At 46.1% G+C, this 17749-nt stretch overlaps 1 protein-coding gene and 1 long non-coding RNA gene across 2 annotated transcripts; one reads left to right on the top strand and one right to left on the bottom strand.

Annotated features, from left to right (window-relative positions):
* Positions 1–2179: 2179 nt before the first annotated feature.
* On the top strand, positions 2180–16703 carry LOC149862477 (uncharacterized). The gene is made up of 4 exons (XR_016443068.1): positions 2180–2283; positions 13953–14053; positions 15129–15189; positions 16632–16703. It is a non-coding gene; the product is annotated as an uncharacterized LOC149862477 (long non-coding RNA).
* On the bottom strand, positions 4428–5420 carry LOC149862478 (olfactory receptor 6M1-like). Its single transcript, XM_090051200.1, has one exon. It carries the CDS (start codon positions 5391–5393, stop codon positions 4428–4430), a length of 966 nt encoding a protein of 321 aa, XP_089907326.1. The 5' UTR covers positions 5394–5420.
* Positions 16704–17749: the final 1046 nt, after the last annotated feature.

Here is a 17749-nt window from a genome sequence, read left to right as displayed (position 1 = left end):
AGAGCCCAGCAGGAAAAATTATGGTGAGGGGAAACCAGCACGGGTTCGTAGCGAGTAGATCATGCCTGACTAATCTAGTTTCTTTTTATGACCAGGTTACAAAACACCTCGATACAGGAGTAGGGGTTGATATTGTTTACTTAGACTTCAGGAAGACCTTCAATATAGTATCCCACTCCATACTGGTGAACAAGTTAAGAGGCTGTGACTTGGATGATTACACAGTCTGGTGGGTGGCAAATTGGCTAGAGGGCTGTACCCAGAGAGTGGTAGTGGATGGGTCGGTATCGACCTGGAAGGGAGTGGGCAGTGGGGTCCCACAGGGCTCAGTCCTTGGACCGATACTCTTCAATGTCTTCATCAGTGACTTGGACAAGGGAGTGAAGTGTATTCTGTCCAAGTTCGTGGATGATACAAAACTGTGGGGAGAAGTGGACACACTGGAGGGCAGGGAACAACTGCAGGCACACCTGGACAGGTTAGACAAATGGGCCAAAAACAATAGAATGGAATTTAACAAGGAGAAATGCAAAGTGCTGCACCTAGGAAGGAAAAATGTCCAGCACACCTACTGCCTAGGAAATGACCTGCTCAGTAGCACAGAAGCAGAAAGGGGTCTTGGAGTCCTAGTGGACTCCAAGATAACCATGAGTCGTCAGTGTGATGAAGTCATCAGAAAAGCTAACTGCACTTTATCATGTATCAGTAGATGCATGACAAACAGAACCAAGGAGGTGATACTTCCCCTCTATCGGGTGCTGGTCAGACCACAGTTGGGATACTGCATCCAGTTTTGGGTGCCACATGTCAAGAGGGATGTGGATAACCTGGAGAGGGTCCAGAGAAGGGCCACTCGTATGGTTAAGGGCTTGCAGGCCAAGCCCTATGAGGAGAGACTAGGGCACCTGGACCTCTTCAGCCTCCCCAAGAGAAGGTTGAGAGGTGACCTTGTGGCTGCCTATAAATTCATCATGGGGGCACAGAAGGGAATTGGTGAGGCTCTACTCACCAAGGCACCCCTGGGGGTCACAAGAAATAATGATCATAATCTAACAGAGAGCAGATTTAGACTGGACATTAGGAGGAACGTCTTCACAGTTAGAGTGGTCAAAATCTGGAATGGCTCCCAAGGGAGGTGGTGCTGTCCCCTACTCTGGGGGTCTTCAAATGGGGGTTAGATAGGCATCTGGTTGGGGTCATCTGAACCAGCACTCTTTCCTGCCTATGCAGGGGGTCGGACTCAATGATCTATTGAGGTCTCTTCTGACCCTAACATCTATGAATCTATGAATTCTGTCACTGCGGTCTGGTTGTTGCTGGCAAAAGCCATGCCTGCTCTGTACTACCTGAGAACGGCTATAGTAAACAAGAACAACATCACCCATATAAATAGTTGGCTAGACTGAGTCAATTGTATCTGTACAATGCATTTTCTGACCCCTGAACTCTAGTGTTGCCTTTATACTAGAAAGCTTGTGTTTAGACAAATGAGCCAGATACAGATATGCAGGAGCATGCATTTCTTCAGGGACAAAGAGCAGTGGCACAATTGTGCTGCTGCTACTTGTCCTCAGGGAATGTCCATGCACGCATGGTCTGCTGTGCAGCGTATTACCCTGGGATGGGCTAGCAGGGGCTGGGGCCAACACTTGGGCTGGCCCCAGCAGCCTTGTCTAGTGTCCTGGGAGCCTTCTGGGGTTCCAGCAGTGGCGATCCGACAGCAGGGAGCCTGCTCAGCAGCAGGAGCATGGCTCTAGTTGTGCAGTGTCCAGTTTTTCATGCTACATGCTGCCTGTGGCATAAAGCCACTTTGTTTCTCCCCAAAATCTCTGCCCTGTGACACTGTGACTAAAATCTCTGAGCTGCAACCATTTGATTAGGATGGGCCCAGCACATGGGGGACCGCACCCTCCGCCTGTCTATTTAGGTAACCTGAGCTGGCTGCATTCCTGAGGGAGGGGGGAAACCTGCTCCCTCTGCCTACCTGACTTGCATCAATTACCTGGGTGGGGGGTTTCTACGTGGGGAGCTGGAAACTGCCCGGTAACAGGTGATGTATTACAAATTGGTTGGCTGACAGCCAACTGGGGCTGACTTCCACTGGCCCAGGTGAATGAGGTCACAGGGGCTATATAGGTTGCGGGGGAGGAGGCTGTCTCTCTTCAGCCATGAGGTGAAGCAGCAACAAAGCAGGGGAGACAGAGCAGCCTTACCATCGGGACCTAGCTCTCTCTCTCACCCCCAGACTCCAGAAGGGAAACTGGGGAACTCTGGAAGATGCTTGTGAGTAAGCTACTCAATCGGATTAGATATTTAGCTGGCAGTAACACAGATGCGTAATCAAAAGGCTACCTCAGCCACACTGTTTGCTCTTTAGGATTTCTAAGAAATTGCTCAACCCTTTACCCTAGTTTACCCTACCCCTTGTAATCAATAAAGTTCTCCTTTTTGACTGGTGTGGGAGACTTATTGAGGGGTGGGTCTAAATTATGCCTAAGAGACCCCTTAGGTCTGCGGACTAGGGGAGACTTTACTTTTTGCCCCCTTGACTTGGGGAAGTGCCCCAAGTGCCTGTACTGGGTCGAGTACCCATTGGACTATTAGGCCTGTGTTTCCCCGAGGACACAGGGCCGAGACAGTCCCTTCTCGGGGTGGTAGGGGCGATGTTACCCCCAGACTAGCGAGTGTGCTCCAGGAGAGGGGTCGGCCAAGCATAAGGCGCCCCTAGGGAGGCATTCGGAGTCTGGAAGGTGGTCGGGCGCAGGGAGGTGGGTGGCTCAACCCAGGAGCGCCCCCTACTGGCCTGCCACACTGCCATCTTGTGTGCTGTCTGCTTTTGCATCTCATGATGTCAAAAAAACCCACCCCACACTGCAAATCAGCAGTACAGGGAATGCCTTCATGTGTAGCATCTGTTGTGTGAGGCACTGCAGATGGGTCTGTAATGCTGTATACTACACATGCATGGTCATCTGGATGCTTACATGTAGTTTAGAACTCCTTTAAAATGAGAATGGAGCTTCAGCTCTGGTGTGAAGCCTCCACTGTTAACACTGTAACTGTTATAGCTGTCTGATACTGTAGGAATGCCAGTGAGCTAAATTGCCGTAACTTTGACCCTGAATGAAGTAGTGATAACGGTGGCTTCAGTCTTGTGGTATTTCTATTGCTAGAGCAGCAGTGCACAACCCTTTTGCAAAACATTTAAAATCAGGAATAGACTGAGCACCATTGTTGGAACTTCGTATGTGCTGAACTCACCAGCTTAGCGATGCAGGCCCTGGCCAGAGCCTGATCTCACCAGGATGTCAGCAGAGACAGGGATATGGTTTTATATAGTAGGCTGTTCACATGGGCTTCCCTGTTGAATCCAGCATGCGAGCCTTAGGCTGAGCACTGCCATGTAAGAGAAGCATACATATGTAACAGGTGCATCACAATGGGTTTTATTAGTATCCTTTGATAAGGATATAATTATTATATCTGTCTATACCCTTATTCCGCTTTGAAAGTGCACTAATCTAGATCTTACTTGATCTAGAACAAATGCATCCTCATGGGTAGTTAGTATAGAACAAGGACTGCTTTGCAAAATATACACCCTATCTTAGTAGGCATTAACTCACTTAATAATAAGTCCAGGCATTAGAAATGAATACCATGAAGAGACAGGAGAAGCAGAATAAAATGAAGACATGTTTGAAGAGTTTGTTCTGGTCATTTGATATTTAAGACTAATAAAAAAACAAACAAATAGGCAAATAACTTCATGGAAAAAAGTGGTAAAAGACGACTAGGTATGCCGTTATTGCAGACCTTCCTTGTAATCACCCAGACACGTGAACATCAAGATGTCATCCCTCCTCCCCGAGCTACCCTCTGCCAATGCCAGGTAACTCTGATAATGCACTTTAGCCACATAAAACACCCCGCATCCCACACCTACTGCCCAAAGTGTATACATAAGCATTTCAAGGATTTTCAAAGGTAAGAGACTTAGGCACCCAGATTCCATCAACTCTTCTGAAGGTCCCAGTCTACTGTCCTCATGAAAGTGTTTGAATGGTGAGAAACATTGTTCTGAATGACCAAAACAGACTGGCTGTGCAAATGCTGAACAACTTGCTTTTAATGAAGAGTCTGATTTCCTTCACTGGTCTTTGCCTTTTAAGGATTCTTAGTCATGCCTTGTTGATATGTGTTTTTAATGCATGCTGGGGGATATATATGGGCCCTTCCACAGGGGACATGGGCAGAGGGTTCATAACCCCATTGGGGTTATAAAGTAATGTCACACATGCTTTTCAGGTGCACAGACAAAATAAAGGGCACAGTCCAAAACAGACCAACTGCCTCAAGGCAACACATAACATTGTAAGTCTGCCCTCCGCAGCCATTTACTTTTTCCAAATTGCTCCTTTTCTAAATCAGTCCTTTTCAGAATGGACCTTCTTGGAAGAACCCATTAACTTTGCTCCCACATCAATCAAGACCTCCTTCACTTTGTCATTTCTGAGGCTGTAGATGAAGGGATTCAAAAGGGGAGTCACCACAGTTGTAAGCAAAGAAGCGGCCTTGTCATATGCTAAGGTGTTGCTGTGTTTTGGCCTGACATACACGAAGATGGAGCTTCCATAGGCAATAGTAACCACAGTGATGTGAGAGGCGCAGGTGGAAAAGGCCTTGTGACGCCTTTGGACAGAGGGTATCCTCAGGATGGTAGATATGATGTACGTGTAAGACACAATAGTAAATGTCAAGGAACTCAGCAACACGAGGGAGGAGAGAACAAAGTCGAGCATTTCCAGGTAGCTTGTGTCCACACAGGCAGCTTTTAGGAGAGGGGTGATGTCACAGAAGAAATGATCCAGTTCTTGGCCACAGAAAGGTAGCCTGGTGTACACAATGGTGGGACCAAGCATAGAAATAGATGCTGCCAACCAACAGCTTAGGACAAGCAAGAAGCACACCCTGCCATTCATTATGATTGTGTAGCGTAGCGGATTGCAAATGGCCACATAACGATCGAATGACATGACAGCCAACAGGATGAACTCAGTGGTGCCCAAGAAGATGGAGAAGAAAGTCTGGGCTAGGCATGCGGTGACTGACACTGTCTTCCTCTCCAATAGGAGGCTGACTAGCATCTTAGGGGAAATGACTGAGGTGAAGAGGATATCCAAGAAGGACAGGTTGCTAAGGAAGAAGTACATAGGAGTTTGGAGGCGATGATCAAGCCATATGATTGAGATGATGACTGTGTTACCTGCAAGGGTGAGCAGGTAAATTGAGAGCAGGACCAGAAAGAGGAAGATCTGCATCTGCTGAGAGGCTGGAAAAGCCATGAGAATGAACTCTGTGACCACAGTTTGGTTCAGATGGCCCACAGTCATCGTTCACGGTCTGTGGGAACATGACAGAGAAAGCAAGACAATTAGAGAAAAGTTTTAATGGGGCTTAGATATCATATTTCTGGTGGACTACGAATTTTGGAATTAAATCTCTCTTAATAGACTCTGTGTGTGTCGGGGGGGTGTGGGGGGGTGTGCATGCGTGCACACACATCTTTGTAAATACAGTTAGTTAAGACTATGAGTGGAAACAGATTTCATCACCTTTGTGGCTTCATTAAAATGTTTATGGCTGCACAAAGCAAAAATAAAGAGGGCCCTACCCTTTGTCACATCACAACGTGGTCTTCAAAAAGGTAGTAATAATTTATGCTGCATTATGGCAGGTGAATGTGGGCAGCCTGAAGCTCCCCTCACTCTCCAACCTCCTTAAATGAGCACTCCCTTAAGTGACGTGGTCCTGTCTGCCCTGGGAGCTCCTGCACAGGATCAGGTTCCTCAAGCCTCAGCAGCACCCTGCTTCCAGGGTATAAACCCAGGGATCTGCAGGGCACATCTCTAGAAGTAGGGCAATTTCCACATGCTATGGAGTGCTGGGGACAGGTTGACTTTCAGTGTCAGGAGGGGCAGGGGGTTGAATTCAGACCTCTCATGCCCAAGTACAGGATTTCCTAACTATACACTATGGAGCAGATATGGCTGGGAGCACCTTCTATTCCCCGTCCTGTTGAAGCTGGGCCATTTGGCATCTGACAGGGAAAGATTCATAGCACCAGAAAGAGAACAAGCAGGAGGGAGCCTGACTTTGTGGGCATGGAAGATGGGTGCTTCCCTGAAGGAGGGTCCTGGTCTCTGGACCCTACTCCCAGGGCTTTTAAAACACATTTTAACCAATGCATCACTGTCATGGATGGAAGTTTGGAGTCATAGTGCTGCTATTCACTGAGATCTTAGTACACAGGTGTCTGTCACCATTTAGCACTAACTCCTCAGTTCTCCACATGTCATTATGGAATCATAGCAAATTAGAGTTGGAAAGGATCTCAGGAGGTCATCTAGTTCAACCCCTTGTTAAAAGGAGGACCAGCCCCAAATAGATCATTCAAGCCAGGGCTTTGTCAAGCCAGGTCTTAAAAACCTCCAAGGATAGAGAGTTCAACACCTCCAGTGCTTCATTATCCTTCTAGTGAGAAAATTTTTTTGAAATACCAAATCTAAACTTCCTTTGCTGCAACTTGAGACCATCACTCATTGTTCCGTCATCTACCATCACTGAGAACAGTCTAGCTCCGTCTTTTTTGGAGCTACCCTTCAGTTGAAGGCTAATATCAAATCCCCCCTCAGTCTTCTCTACTGCAGACTAAATAAGCCCATTTCCCTTAGTCTCTCCTCATAAGACATGTACCCTGAATCATTTTATTGCCCTCCTCTGGACTGTCTCCAACTTGTCCATATCCTTTCTGTAGTGGGGGGCCCAAAACTGAACACAGTATTCCGGATGTGGCCTCACCAGTGCTGAATAGAGGGCAATCATCATGTTCTTTGATCTGCTGGCAATGCTCCTACTAATGCAGGCCAGTATGCCATTAGTCTTCTTTGCAACAAGAGCACACTGCTCGCTCATATCTATGTTATTGTTCACTGTAACCCTTAGGTCCTTTTCTGCAGAGCTGTTCCTGAGCCCAGGTCTGTACCAGTGCATGCGATTCTTTCATTCAACATACAGGACTTTGCACTTGTCCTTGTTAAACCCATGAAACTTCTTTTGGCCCAATGCTATAATTTATCTAGGACACTCTGTATTCTAGCCCTACCCTCTAGCAGATCTACTACACCCCACAGCTTAGGGTCATCCACAGACTTGCTGAGGGTCCACTCAATCCCATCTTGCAGATCATTAATGAAGGTACTGAACAAAACTGGCCTTAGGACTGACCCCTGAGCCACTCCACTTGACACCATCCTTTGCCCTTCCTAATGGTCTTGTTTTTTATTAGTTTCTTTCTTCAACTGCACTTCTCTTGCTTTGAAACTTCTTCTGCTATCTTCCCTTTGCTCCTATTTCATGGCACCCCTCCATCCCTTGAAGTGCCTGTTGTCTTTTAAATATGCAAGCCATTGATTTGCATGGTATTAAATTTAAACTGAAGCTGTGCAACGCTTTGGTAACTGATCTAGTTCAGAGATTTGGCCCAATTCAGCAGGCACAAACTCACAGAGAGCAGATTTAGGCTAGATCTCAGGAAAAACATCTTCATTTTAAGGGTGGCCAAAATTTGGAATGGGCTTCCAAGGGAGGTGGTGCTCTCTCCTGCCTTGGGGATCTTTAAGAGAAGGCTGGATAGGCATTGGGGTCATGTGACCCCAGTACTCTTTCCTGCCTAGGCAGAGGGTTGGACTCAAAAATCTATTGAGGTCCCTTCTGACTATCATCTATGAATCATCTATGGATTTGGCTGAATCAAATTGGGATAGTGATTCGAATTACCAAATTGAATGACTGTCCTTCCAAACTGCCAAATCTGAATCCAAAGCAAATCCTTTCCACAGGCTATCTATCTATCTATCTATCTATCTAATGGTGTAAACCATTAAAAAATAAAAACAACCAAACAATTCCCTTTTCCATAATTTTGCATGGTAAGAGTTCAGCTGTCCTAATTAAAAATGCCATTTGAAGCAATGGCATGATTTTAATATTATTTATACTCTAGCTCATAAATTTCCGTTTCTCTCTTTAAAACACACACCCAGTTTTATGCAACCGTTGATAAAAAAGACTGAGGAATAAAGGCAATTTATACATAACTCATAACAATATTGCTGCTCATAAAATGCCTGTGGCATTAAAAATTGCATAATATCCCAGATTCACATCCAGTGTTTGTTTTTCCTTCAAACAGTGCAAATCCTTAGTTTTCCTTGAATTTACTAATTCCAGTTAATTCAATATCTCCACTTGCCCTATTTCAATTATTTCAGATGAGAATGAATATAAAGTAATGTAGTAAAAAAATCTCTAACAAATCATGCTGCATGTATATTGGTTTACTAGAGATCTCAGTTGTGTTACTCTGGTGTAAAGCTAAAGCAGCACAGCATGGCATCAGACTGATTAATTCACTATAGAACTGTGACTATGTGGGTAGTACATAAATGGCATGATACAACACCCATCAGAATCAACAGAGAGGCAACCACTGTTTTTAGTGTCCTTTTCCTAAGTTTCTAGATACCAGAGAATCAAAACTGTATCACTGTTCGGCTAACTACATAATTTTGAATCAAAATTTGTCATATGCTTTATGTGCTTTAGAACAGCATTTGCTTCATTGCTTGCTTGAGTTCCTAATTGTAAAGAAACATAAAATAACTAACTAAACAGACATAAAATTAATAGAAATACAGGGAATACCATCAAAAGATCTGAAAAATAAATCAGGATGGTTGCCAATAAAACCATACAGAGACTAGCAGCATAACTGAAAATAAACTACCTTACCTTGGCTTAAATGTATTCTCATCAATTAGACCAACTGCATTATTGATAAAGAGTGACGATTGTTAGAAGTTTTCAGATTAATTCACGATAGTTTAAATTCACTAATGCCAATGATGCAATGTCGACCTAACATCAGTCTATCCTCTTTGTGAAGACCCGATGCATTCAATTTTCCAGGGAAACTTGTGGTGAAGAATTTGAGGTTTAAAGCTAACTTGGTACTGACATGATTTCTGCCATCAGAAATGTAAAAATATAAGGGTTAGAGTATTCATTGTCCTACATATTCAAGTAATTTACGGTCAATGATTACAAATACAAGAACTTCCTATAGTTTAGAAGAAAGCACAGAGTTTTGTGAACACAGGGAGAGAGAGAGGAAGAGAGACACAGGCGTGGAAAAGAGAAAGAGAATGAAGGGAGTGAGATATACAGAAGCAGACAGATATACAGACTCCTCACCTGAACTTCCTTGATTTTTGCTTGTAAGACCATTTGCAGAACACTTCTGTTTGGGATTTTCTTTCCACTGATTCTAAATTACTCCCCACCATTCATTTCAGTCTTTGTTCCCAGACTTCTCCCTCAGCTTGAAACCTGCATCTCTTACGTGTGCATGTTTGTTTCATTTTATTCTGTAGCATACATATAACATTTTTCCATGTTTCATTTTATTCTGTAGCATACTTATAACATTTTTCCATTTTTTCTTCAAACCCATTCACAGAATTGCAATGTGAGAATGGATGATCTATTCCAACACCCAGAACAAATAGAGAATTCACTATTTCTAAATCATCCCAGAAAAATGCCCATCCAGCCTACTCTTGAAAAACTTCTGGTGAAGGAGATTCCCTGGGTACCTTGTTCCCTTCCAATTAGAAAGTGTTTCCTGAGATTTCATCTAACTCTTTTTCACTGCAGTTTAAACCTATTGCCATGCATCCTGTTATCTGTGACAAGAAAGAACTTCAGGCTTTGGGGAAGTCTTTCATATATTCAGAAAAGCATTATTGTGCTCCCGTCACCAAATAAAGATGTCTTTTCGACTAGACTAAAACACATAGTTCCTTCAACCTTGCCCCATACAACTTGCTTTCCATTCTCGCTATGAGTTGAATCACTCACCTCCAGAACCTTTCCATTTCCCCTCCCTTTCCTTTCCCTATGGTTTCAAAAAAAGGGCCTAAAAAGTTTCACCTGAGAAAAATATGCAGAATTTTTTTTAGAAGAGAAAGTCTGGGCTCAACATTTGCTGTGCCAAATAGCATATGCTGGCTTTTAAGCATGTGATGTTGCTTTCCAGGTTAAACTCTGTCACTTTTCCATGCACCCTGGCAGTAAAAGGAGAGTGGGTGGCCATGAATGAGCCCCATCTTAGTTTACCTTTCAGTAAACAATATTTTGTGCTCATACCCTAGGACAGTCTAAGTCTCTGCTAGCGCTGGGGAGAGGTGGGGGATCACTGTGTTCACAATATAACTTGTTCAAGGTTGGCTTTAGGATCCTGCAGGACTAAATTTTAACTTACATAAATTTAAAATAAAATAAAGTTGCTTGCAGAACATCTACAGATTTGAAAAAGGATGATGACTGTTCAAACATACTCATATCAACAAGGACCTGCAGTGCCAACACCACTACTTTATCCAGACCTGGTAATGTGCATTTTCTTGAGGGCTGTGCAGAGAACTGAAGACTAAATCTGATGTTCAAATTCAAAGCTCCTTAGAGGCTGATATGATTTCTGGCATTCTGCATTCATGCATTATTTTACTGTCATAGAAATAAAGATCTGGTGCTTTGAAAAGCTCATATGCCTGTTTGCAATTAATTTATAATGGGTAACGGGTCATATAAGCACTTCTTACCTTCTCCTGAACACTACAGAATTTTTTAACAGAATTGAGAGAGACGAAGAAAGGGACCAGGATGAAGACAGAGGGGAGTGAGAAATACACAGAGAAAAGAGTCTGGCAGAGTCACAGAGGCCTGATCTGAATTCCTTTTGTCATCAATAGTGTTTGAGCAGATTCACCCAGATTCACAGATGTTTAGGGCTGAAAGGGACCTCATGAGAGCATAGTATCCAGCCCCCCTGATCTGGGCAGGAAAGACTGCTGGGGTCAAATAACCCCAGCAAGGTGTGCACCCTGTCTCCTTTGGAAGATCTCCAGGATAGATGCCTGCTCCACTCCAGTTGGGAGTCTATTCCAGAGTCTGGTTACATGAACCATGAAGAAGTTTTACCTTATATCCAGTCTGAAACTTTCTTCTCGGAGTTTATGACCATTGCTCCTGGTTGTCCCCTGAGGCACTTTGGTGAATAATTGTTCACCAAGCCCCTGATGCTCTCCCCTGATATATTTGTCAGCTGCCACCAAATGTCCCCAAAGTCTTCTCTTTTCTAGGCTGAACAGTCCCATATCTGTCAGCCTTTCCTCATGTGGCTTGTTCTTCAGGCTTTAAATCATATGAGTGGCTCTTGTCTGGACTCTCTCAAGCTTCTCCACATCGTTCTTGAAGTGTGGTGCCCAGAACTGGATGTAGTACTCTAGCTGCAGCCTCATCAATGCTGAGTAGAGGGGAAGAATAACTTCCTTAGTTTGGCTTGAGATGCATTGGTTGATGCACGCCAGCTTATTGTTTGCTCTGCTAACAGTAGTATCACGCTGGTAGCTCATATTCATTTAATGGTCAATTATGACCCCCTTCTGGATGTGGCGCTAGCTAGCATAGCACCACTGAGTCTAAGTTTGTTGCAGATTGTTCCTCCCCATATGAAGCACTTTACACTCCGCAGTGTTGAACAGCGTCTGGTTCTGGTCTGCCCATCTAACTTATCTGTCTAGGTCTGTCTGGATTCTCAGCCTACCCTGCTGAGTGGCTGCACTTCCCCACAGCTTAGTATTATTGGTGAATTTGTCAGTGTGCTTTTCACCCCCACATGAAGAGCCGCACAGGCAGGGAGTAAGATGACAAGATCTGACAGGACCCATAATCAGACAAAAGGAGTAAGTCATCTGTCATCCAGAGCAGCATAATCCCTGTATAAAAGTCAGACTGTGATCCTTGGCCATGTTTGTACTGACTGCCAAAAAAAAAAAATAACAGGTTTTAAACTCTTATACGTGAAAATAAGCAGACTTTACACTGAAGTAGTGCATTTTTATCACAGTAACTGTGGTCTGTGAAGTGAAAGCTTGTGCTCTCTCATATATCTTATTTACTTAGTCTATAAAGGTGCATATCTACCCTGTCTTCTCTGAAGAGAAACCACATTGCATCAGTTCCACCAAAGAAAAGGCAAGTAAAGTTTCCCATAGTCTTATAGTGAGTAGCTCTTGGTACTGTATTACAAATGTACTTATGCATTATATCAGGGGGTTTCAACCTTTTTAAATAAGTGTACACGGCAGTCAGACATGGAACAGAGTGGGGTAGTGGCACGTGGGTGGATGCAGCATGGCGGCAGCGCATGGTTGGTGGGAGGCAGGGATGTCTGTTGCATGTGAGCTCCCCCCTCCCACCATGTCCAGCTGACCAGGTGCCACCTGTGCAGCCTGCAGACAAGTGCCACTGCCCTTGCCCACCTCCTGACCCTGCTCCTGGGTGGCAACAGTGCAGGGTGCTGGGTGGCAGTGGCAGCTACCACGTGTGAGCTGTCGTTCCCCTCCCCCCTTCCCTCCCCCCCCGGCGTCCAGCTGGCCAGGCAGCACCTGTACAACCCACAGAGTGTCACAGCTGCCTTCGCCCCCCACCCCAGCCCTGGTCCTGGGAGGCAGCAGCGTGGTGGGGTGGGTGGCAGTGCTCCATCCCTGCTCACCTGCGCATGATGGAACAGTGAAAATTACAGCTCAGTTGATTTTGCTGTCAAATCTAGCCTGCTTTCCCTTCCCCCTGCTATTGATTTCCAGACTGCTCTCTTGCTTTAATTTCTCTGTCACTCCTGTCTATCTTTGCAAAGTATAATTGCTTCACTGGTTGGTTCTGTTAATTCCTTTCCCTATGGAGTCAGACTGTAAGTGGCTTAAACATTTCACCTGGGATTAACTTACAGGAACTTTAAAGTTGGCAATATCCAAGGCTGACTTAATAAAAACAACAACAACAAAAAAACCTTCTCTTCACCTTGTGTTTCTACATGTTTGTGTTTCTCCTGGTCTGAATTTTCCCTGTGTATCCCTTTGACATGGCATAAGGATTTCCTCCCCACATAGAGCTCAGTCAATGCCCCTCAGTCATGAGATGCCATCCTTTCACTTATTCTGTTCATATCAGCTAAGAAATTCCTACCACTTCCAGGCATGCCGAAGTCCTTCCATCATGATCCATATTCCCAGGCTCACAGAGATCTGTTGGAGACCCTCTCTCCTGACCTATAGATTCCTAATTATTCCATCCTTGAACCACAATGCTCACCCTGGCTGCTCTCTCCCTTGGCATCCCACTGTCTACTATTAAATCCAGGGCATGTATGCTTGCACAAGCATGCACATGCATATGTCAGCATGTGTCCTTCAGTTCTGACCCGTGTATTCTGTGCCAGTCTTGTCCCAAATAAAAATCCATGCCAGTGCTTCTCAGTTCTGACCTACACATCACCTGCTTCTCTGGATAAAATCAGAACATTGGGACCTCCCTTCTCCCTTTAATTTCAATAGTATCAAGTTTTGCATAAGTGGTATCAAAATCTTTGGGATGTTTTGACTCCACTCTGATTCTTGGAATCAGAAACCCAAGCCACTTTCTTTCTCAGCTATACAATTGTAATCTCTTGCCACTACACCATATTTCTCTGAATTTAGGCATATACATACATAAACCAGTGTACTGAGAGATATATAAATATAAAGATAAGTATATGGAGATATAAATATATTCTCAATTCCACCTCTTACACACACACACAAATCCAAGGTAGATCACTGGAGAAAAATGGACACTTCTTCTATTTCCATAAATATAGTATGATAGCATGGTCCAATGGACTAGGGATCAAGCGATCCATTTTCTGTTCCCAGCTCTGCTTTGGATTTGTTCTGTTATCTTGGACAATTAATTCTGGTCTTTTCTCTCCTACTCTTCACACATGTGAGGTGAAGCAGCCCAACCCCTGAATGATCCATCTGAAGAAGGGCAAGGACCAGGGAGTGGCATTTGCTTGGCAGGACACTCCAAGATCTTGGACAAGAAAGAGGTACTTCTTATGCCATCTTTGCTACCACTTTCATTGAGGAATCCAGGGCTTTATTAAGCCAGGTATTGTGTTTGCTGTTAGAAGGAGACAGTCCTGGGTTTTTTCATAGAAGCATAGAAGTCAGGACAGAAGGGACCTTGTAGATCTTCAAGTCTGACCCCCTGCCTGGGCAGGAGAAAAAACTGGGCTCAAATGATCCCAGCTGGGTAGGTATCAAGCCTCCTCTTAAAGAACCGGGAATTTTCAGGCCAGCTTGCAGAGGCACTTAAGGCAAGGGATGTAGTTGTCATGGGTGATTTAAATTACACGGACATCTGCTGGGAGGAACAGTTAGCCAGGTTGGACCGTTCCAGGAGGTTTCTGGTTGAGATACAAGACCTCCACTTAATTCAGGAGGTGAGCAGTCCCACCAAAGGAAACACCCTGTTGGAACTGGTCCTGGCCACAGGCGACGACCTGGTAAGGGGCCTCCAGGTCCTTGACCACCTGGGTGATAGCGATCATCACTTGCTGGAATTCACCATCCAGCACAGGGTCTCAAGGGCCAGCAGCAAGGTGGTAGCCCTAGACTTCAAGAGGGCCAACTTCAACAAGTTGAGGACATTAGTTGGAGAGGCGCTGGGGTTCTTGAGAGCAGGAAACTCAGTGCCCAAGATGAGTGGTCGTTCCTTAAGGAGACAATACTCAGAGCCCAAGGGGTGACCATCCCAACAAAAAGCAAGGGGGCCAGGAGTGCCCAAAAGCCCCCCTGGCTCACCAAAGGTGTATGGAAATGCCTGATTGTTTAAAAGGCAGCGTACACCCAGTGGAAGGTGGGTGCTATCTCCAAAGAGGAGTATACCTCCTCTGCTCGGGCCTGTAGGGGGGCTGTCAGGAAAGCTAAGGTGGACATAGAGCTAGGACTTGCATCCAAAATCAAAGATAACAAAAAGTCCTTTTTCAAATATATGGGGAGGATGAAGAAAGCACCGGGAAATGTGGGGCCCCTGCAAGATCCTCTGGGCAATCTGGTGGTTGTGCCAGAGGAGAAAGCAGACTTCTTTAACCAATTCTTCACCTCTGTTTTCTTGGGCAGGGGCCGGGACTTCCCCACCGTGATGCAAGACGGACTTGAGGGGAACGCCTCCAGACCTCAGGTTGGGGAGGACCGCGTTAGAGAACTTCTGGAGGGGCTGGATGTGTTCAAATCAGTGGGTCCAGATGCTCTTCACTCCAGGGCGTTGAGGGAGCTAGCAGGAGTTATTGCAGGGCCCTTGGCATGGCTTTACGAGCGCTCGTGGTGCTCGGGCCAGGTGCTGGATGATTGGAAGATAGCCAACGTGGTCCCCATCTTTAAAAAAAGGAGGAGGGAGGACCCGGGCAGCGATAGGCCCGTCAGTCTTACCTCAGTCCTAGGGAAACTCTTTGAGAAGATCATCATGGAGCACATCTGCGATGGGCTGGCCTCAGAGATGATGCTCAAGGGCAACCAGCACAGTTTCATTAGAGGCAAGTCATGTCAGACCAACCTGATTGCCTTTTATGATCAGGTCACAAAAGCCTTGGATGCAGGTGTTGCCGTAGATGTAGTCTTTCTGGACTTCGGCAAGGCCTTTGACACCATCTCCCATCCCATCCTCATTAAAAAATTGGGTGACTGTGGCATTGATGCCTACACAGTTAGATGGATTGCAGATTGGCTGAAGGGTCGCACTCAGAGGATGGTGGTGGATGGGTCATATTCAACCTGGGGAGAAGTGGGCAGCGGAGTCCCCCAGGGCTAGGTCTTTGGGCCTGTGCTGTTCAATCTCTTTATCAGCGATTTGGACAACAGGGTGAAAAGCACCCTGTTTAAATTCGCTGATGATACCAAAATCTGAGGTGAGGTGAGCACGCTAGTAGGGAGGGAAAGACTGCAGCAGGACTTGGATAGGTTACAGGGGTGGGCTAGCAAAAACAGGATACGCTTTAATATTGACAAGTGCAGGGTGCTGCACGTGGGCAGTAGTAACCAGCGGCACACTTATAAGATGGGAAACACCCTTCTTGAGAGCATGGAGGCAGAAAGGGATCTTGGAATCATTATTGACTCCAAGATGAACATGGGCCGACAATGCGAGGTCACGGTTGGAAGGGCTAACCACACCTTGTCGTGCATCCACAGGTGCATCTCTAGCAGGGACACGGAGGTGATCCTCCCCCTCTGTGCAACACTGGTCAGGCCACAGCTGGAGTACTGCATCCAGTTCTGTGCGCCCCACTTCAGAAGGGATGTGGACAACATTGAGAGGGTCCAGAGGAGGGCCACCCGTATGATCCGGGGACAACAGGGCAGACCCTACAATGAGAGACTGTGGGTCAAGTCCCGGAGGACTGGAAAAGGGCCAATGTGGTTCCCATTTTCAAGAAGGGGAGGAAGGAGGACCCGGGTAACTATAGGCCAGTCAGTCTCACCTCCATCCTTGGCAAAATCTTTGAGAAAATCATCAAGGCTCACATTTGTGAGAGCCCGGCAGGACAAATTATGCTGAGGGGAAACCAGCACGGGTTCGTGGCAGGTAGATCGTGCCTGACCAATCTAGTCTCTTTTTATGACCAGGTCACAAAACGCCTCGACGCAGGAGGAGGGGTGGATGTCGTATACTTGGACTTCAGGAAGGCCTTTGACACGGTATCCCACCCCATACTGGTGAACAAGTTAAGGGGCTGTGACTTGGATGACTGCACAGTCCGGTGGGTGGAGAATTGGCTGGAGGGTCGCACCCAGAGAGTTGTGGTGGATGGGTCGGTTTCGACCTGGAAGAGTGTGGGCAGTGGGGTCCCGCAGGGCTCGGTGCTTGGGCCGATACTCTTTAATGTCTTCATCAGCGACTTGGACGAGGGGGTGAAATGTACTCTGTCCAAGTTTGCAGATGACACTAAGCTATGGGGCGAAGTGGACACGCCGGAGGGCAGGGAGCAGCTGCAAGCAGACCTGGACAGGTTAGACAAGTGGGCAGAAAACAACAGAATGCAGTTCAACAAGGAGAAATGCAAAGTGCTGCATCTAGGGAGGAAAAATGTCCAGCACACCTACAGCCTAGGAAATGACCTGCTGGGTGGCACGGAAGTGGAAAGGGATCTTGGAGTCCTAGTGGACTCCAAGATGAACATGAGTCGGCAGTGTGACGAAACCATCAGAAAAGCCAATGGCACTTTATCGTGCATCAGCAGATGCATGACAAATAGGTCCAAGGAGGTGATACTTCCCCTTTATCGGACACTGGTCAGACCGCAGCTGGAGTACTGCGTGCAATTCTGGGCGCCGCACTTCAAGAAAGATGCGGATAACCTGGAGGGGGTCCAGAGAAGGGCCACTCGTATGGTTAAGGGCCTGCAGGCCAAGCCCTATGAGGAGAGATTAGAGAAACTGGACCTTTTCAGCCTCCGCAAGAGAAGGTTGAGAGGCGACCTGGTGGCTGCCTATAAGTTCGTCAGGGGGGCACAGAAGGGAATTGGTGAGTATTTATTCACCAAGGCGCCCCCGGGGGTTACAAGAAATAATGGCCACAAGCTGGAGGAGAGCAGATTTAGATTAGATATTAGGAGGAACTTCTTCACAGTTCGAGTGGCCAAGGTCTGGAACGGGCTCCCAAGGGAGGTGGTGCTCTCCCCTACCCTGGGGGTATTCAAGAGAAGGTTGGATGTGTATCTAGCTGGGGTAATGTAGGCCCAGCA

This window comes from Crocodylus siamensis, chromosome 6, assembly GCF_052110815.1.
Source record: "Crocodylus siamensis isolate JL-2025a chromosome 6, ASM5211081v1, whole genome shotgun sequence".
NCBI lineage: Eukaryota > Metazoa > Chordata > Crocodylia > Crocodylidae > Crocodylus > Crocodylus siamensis.
This window is presented reverse-complemented; position numbering and strand designations above follow the sequence as displayed.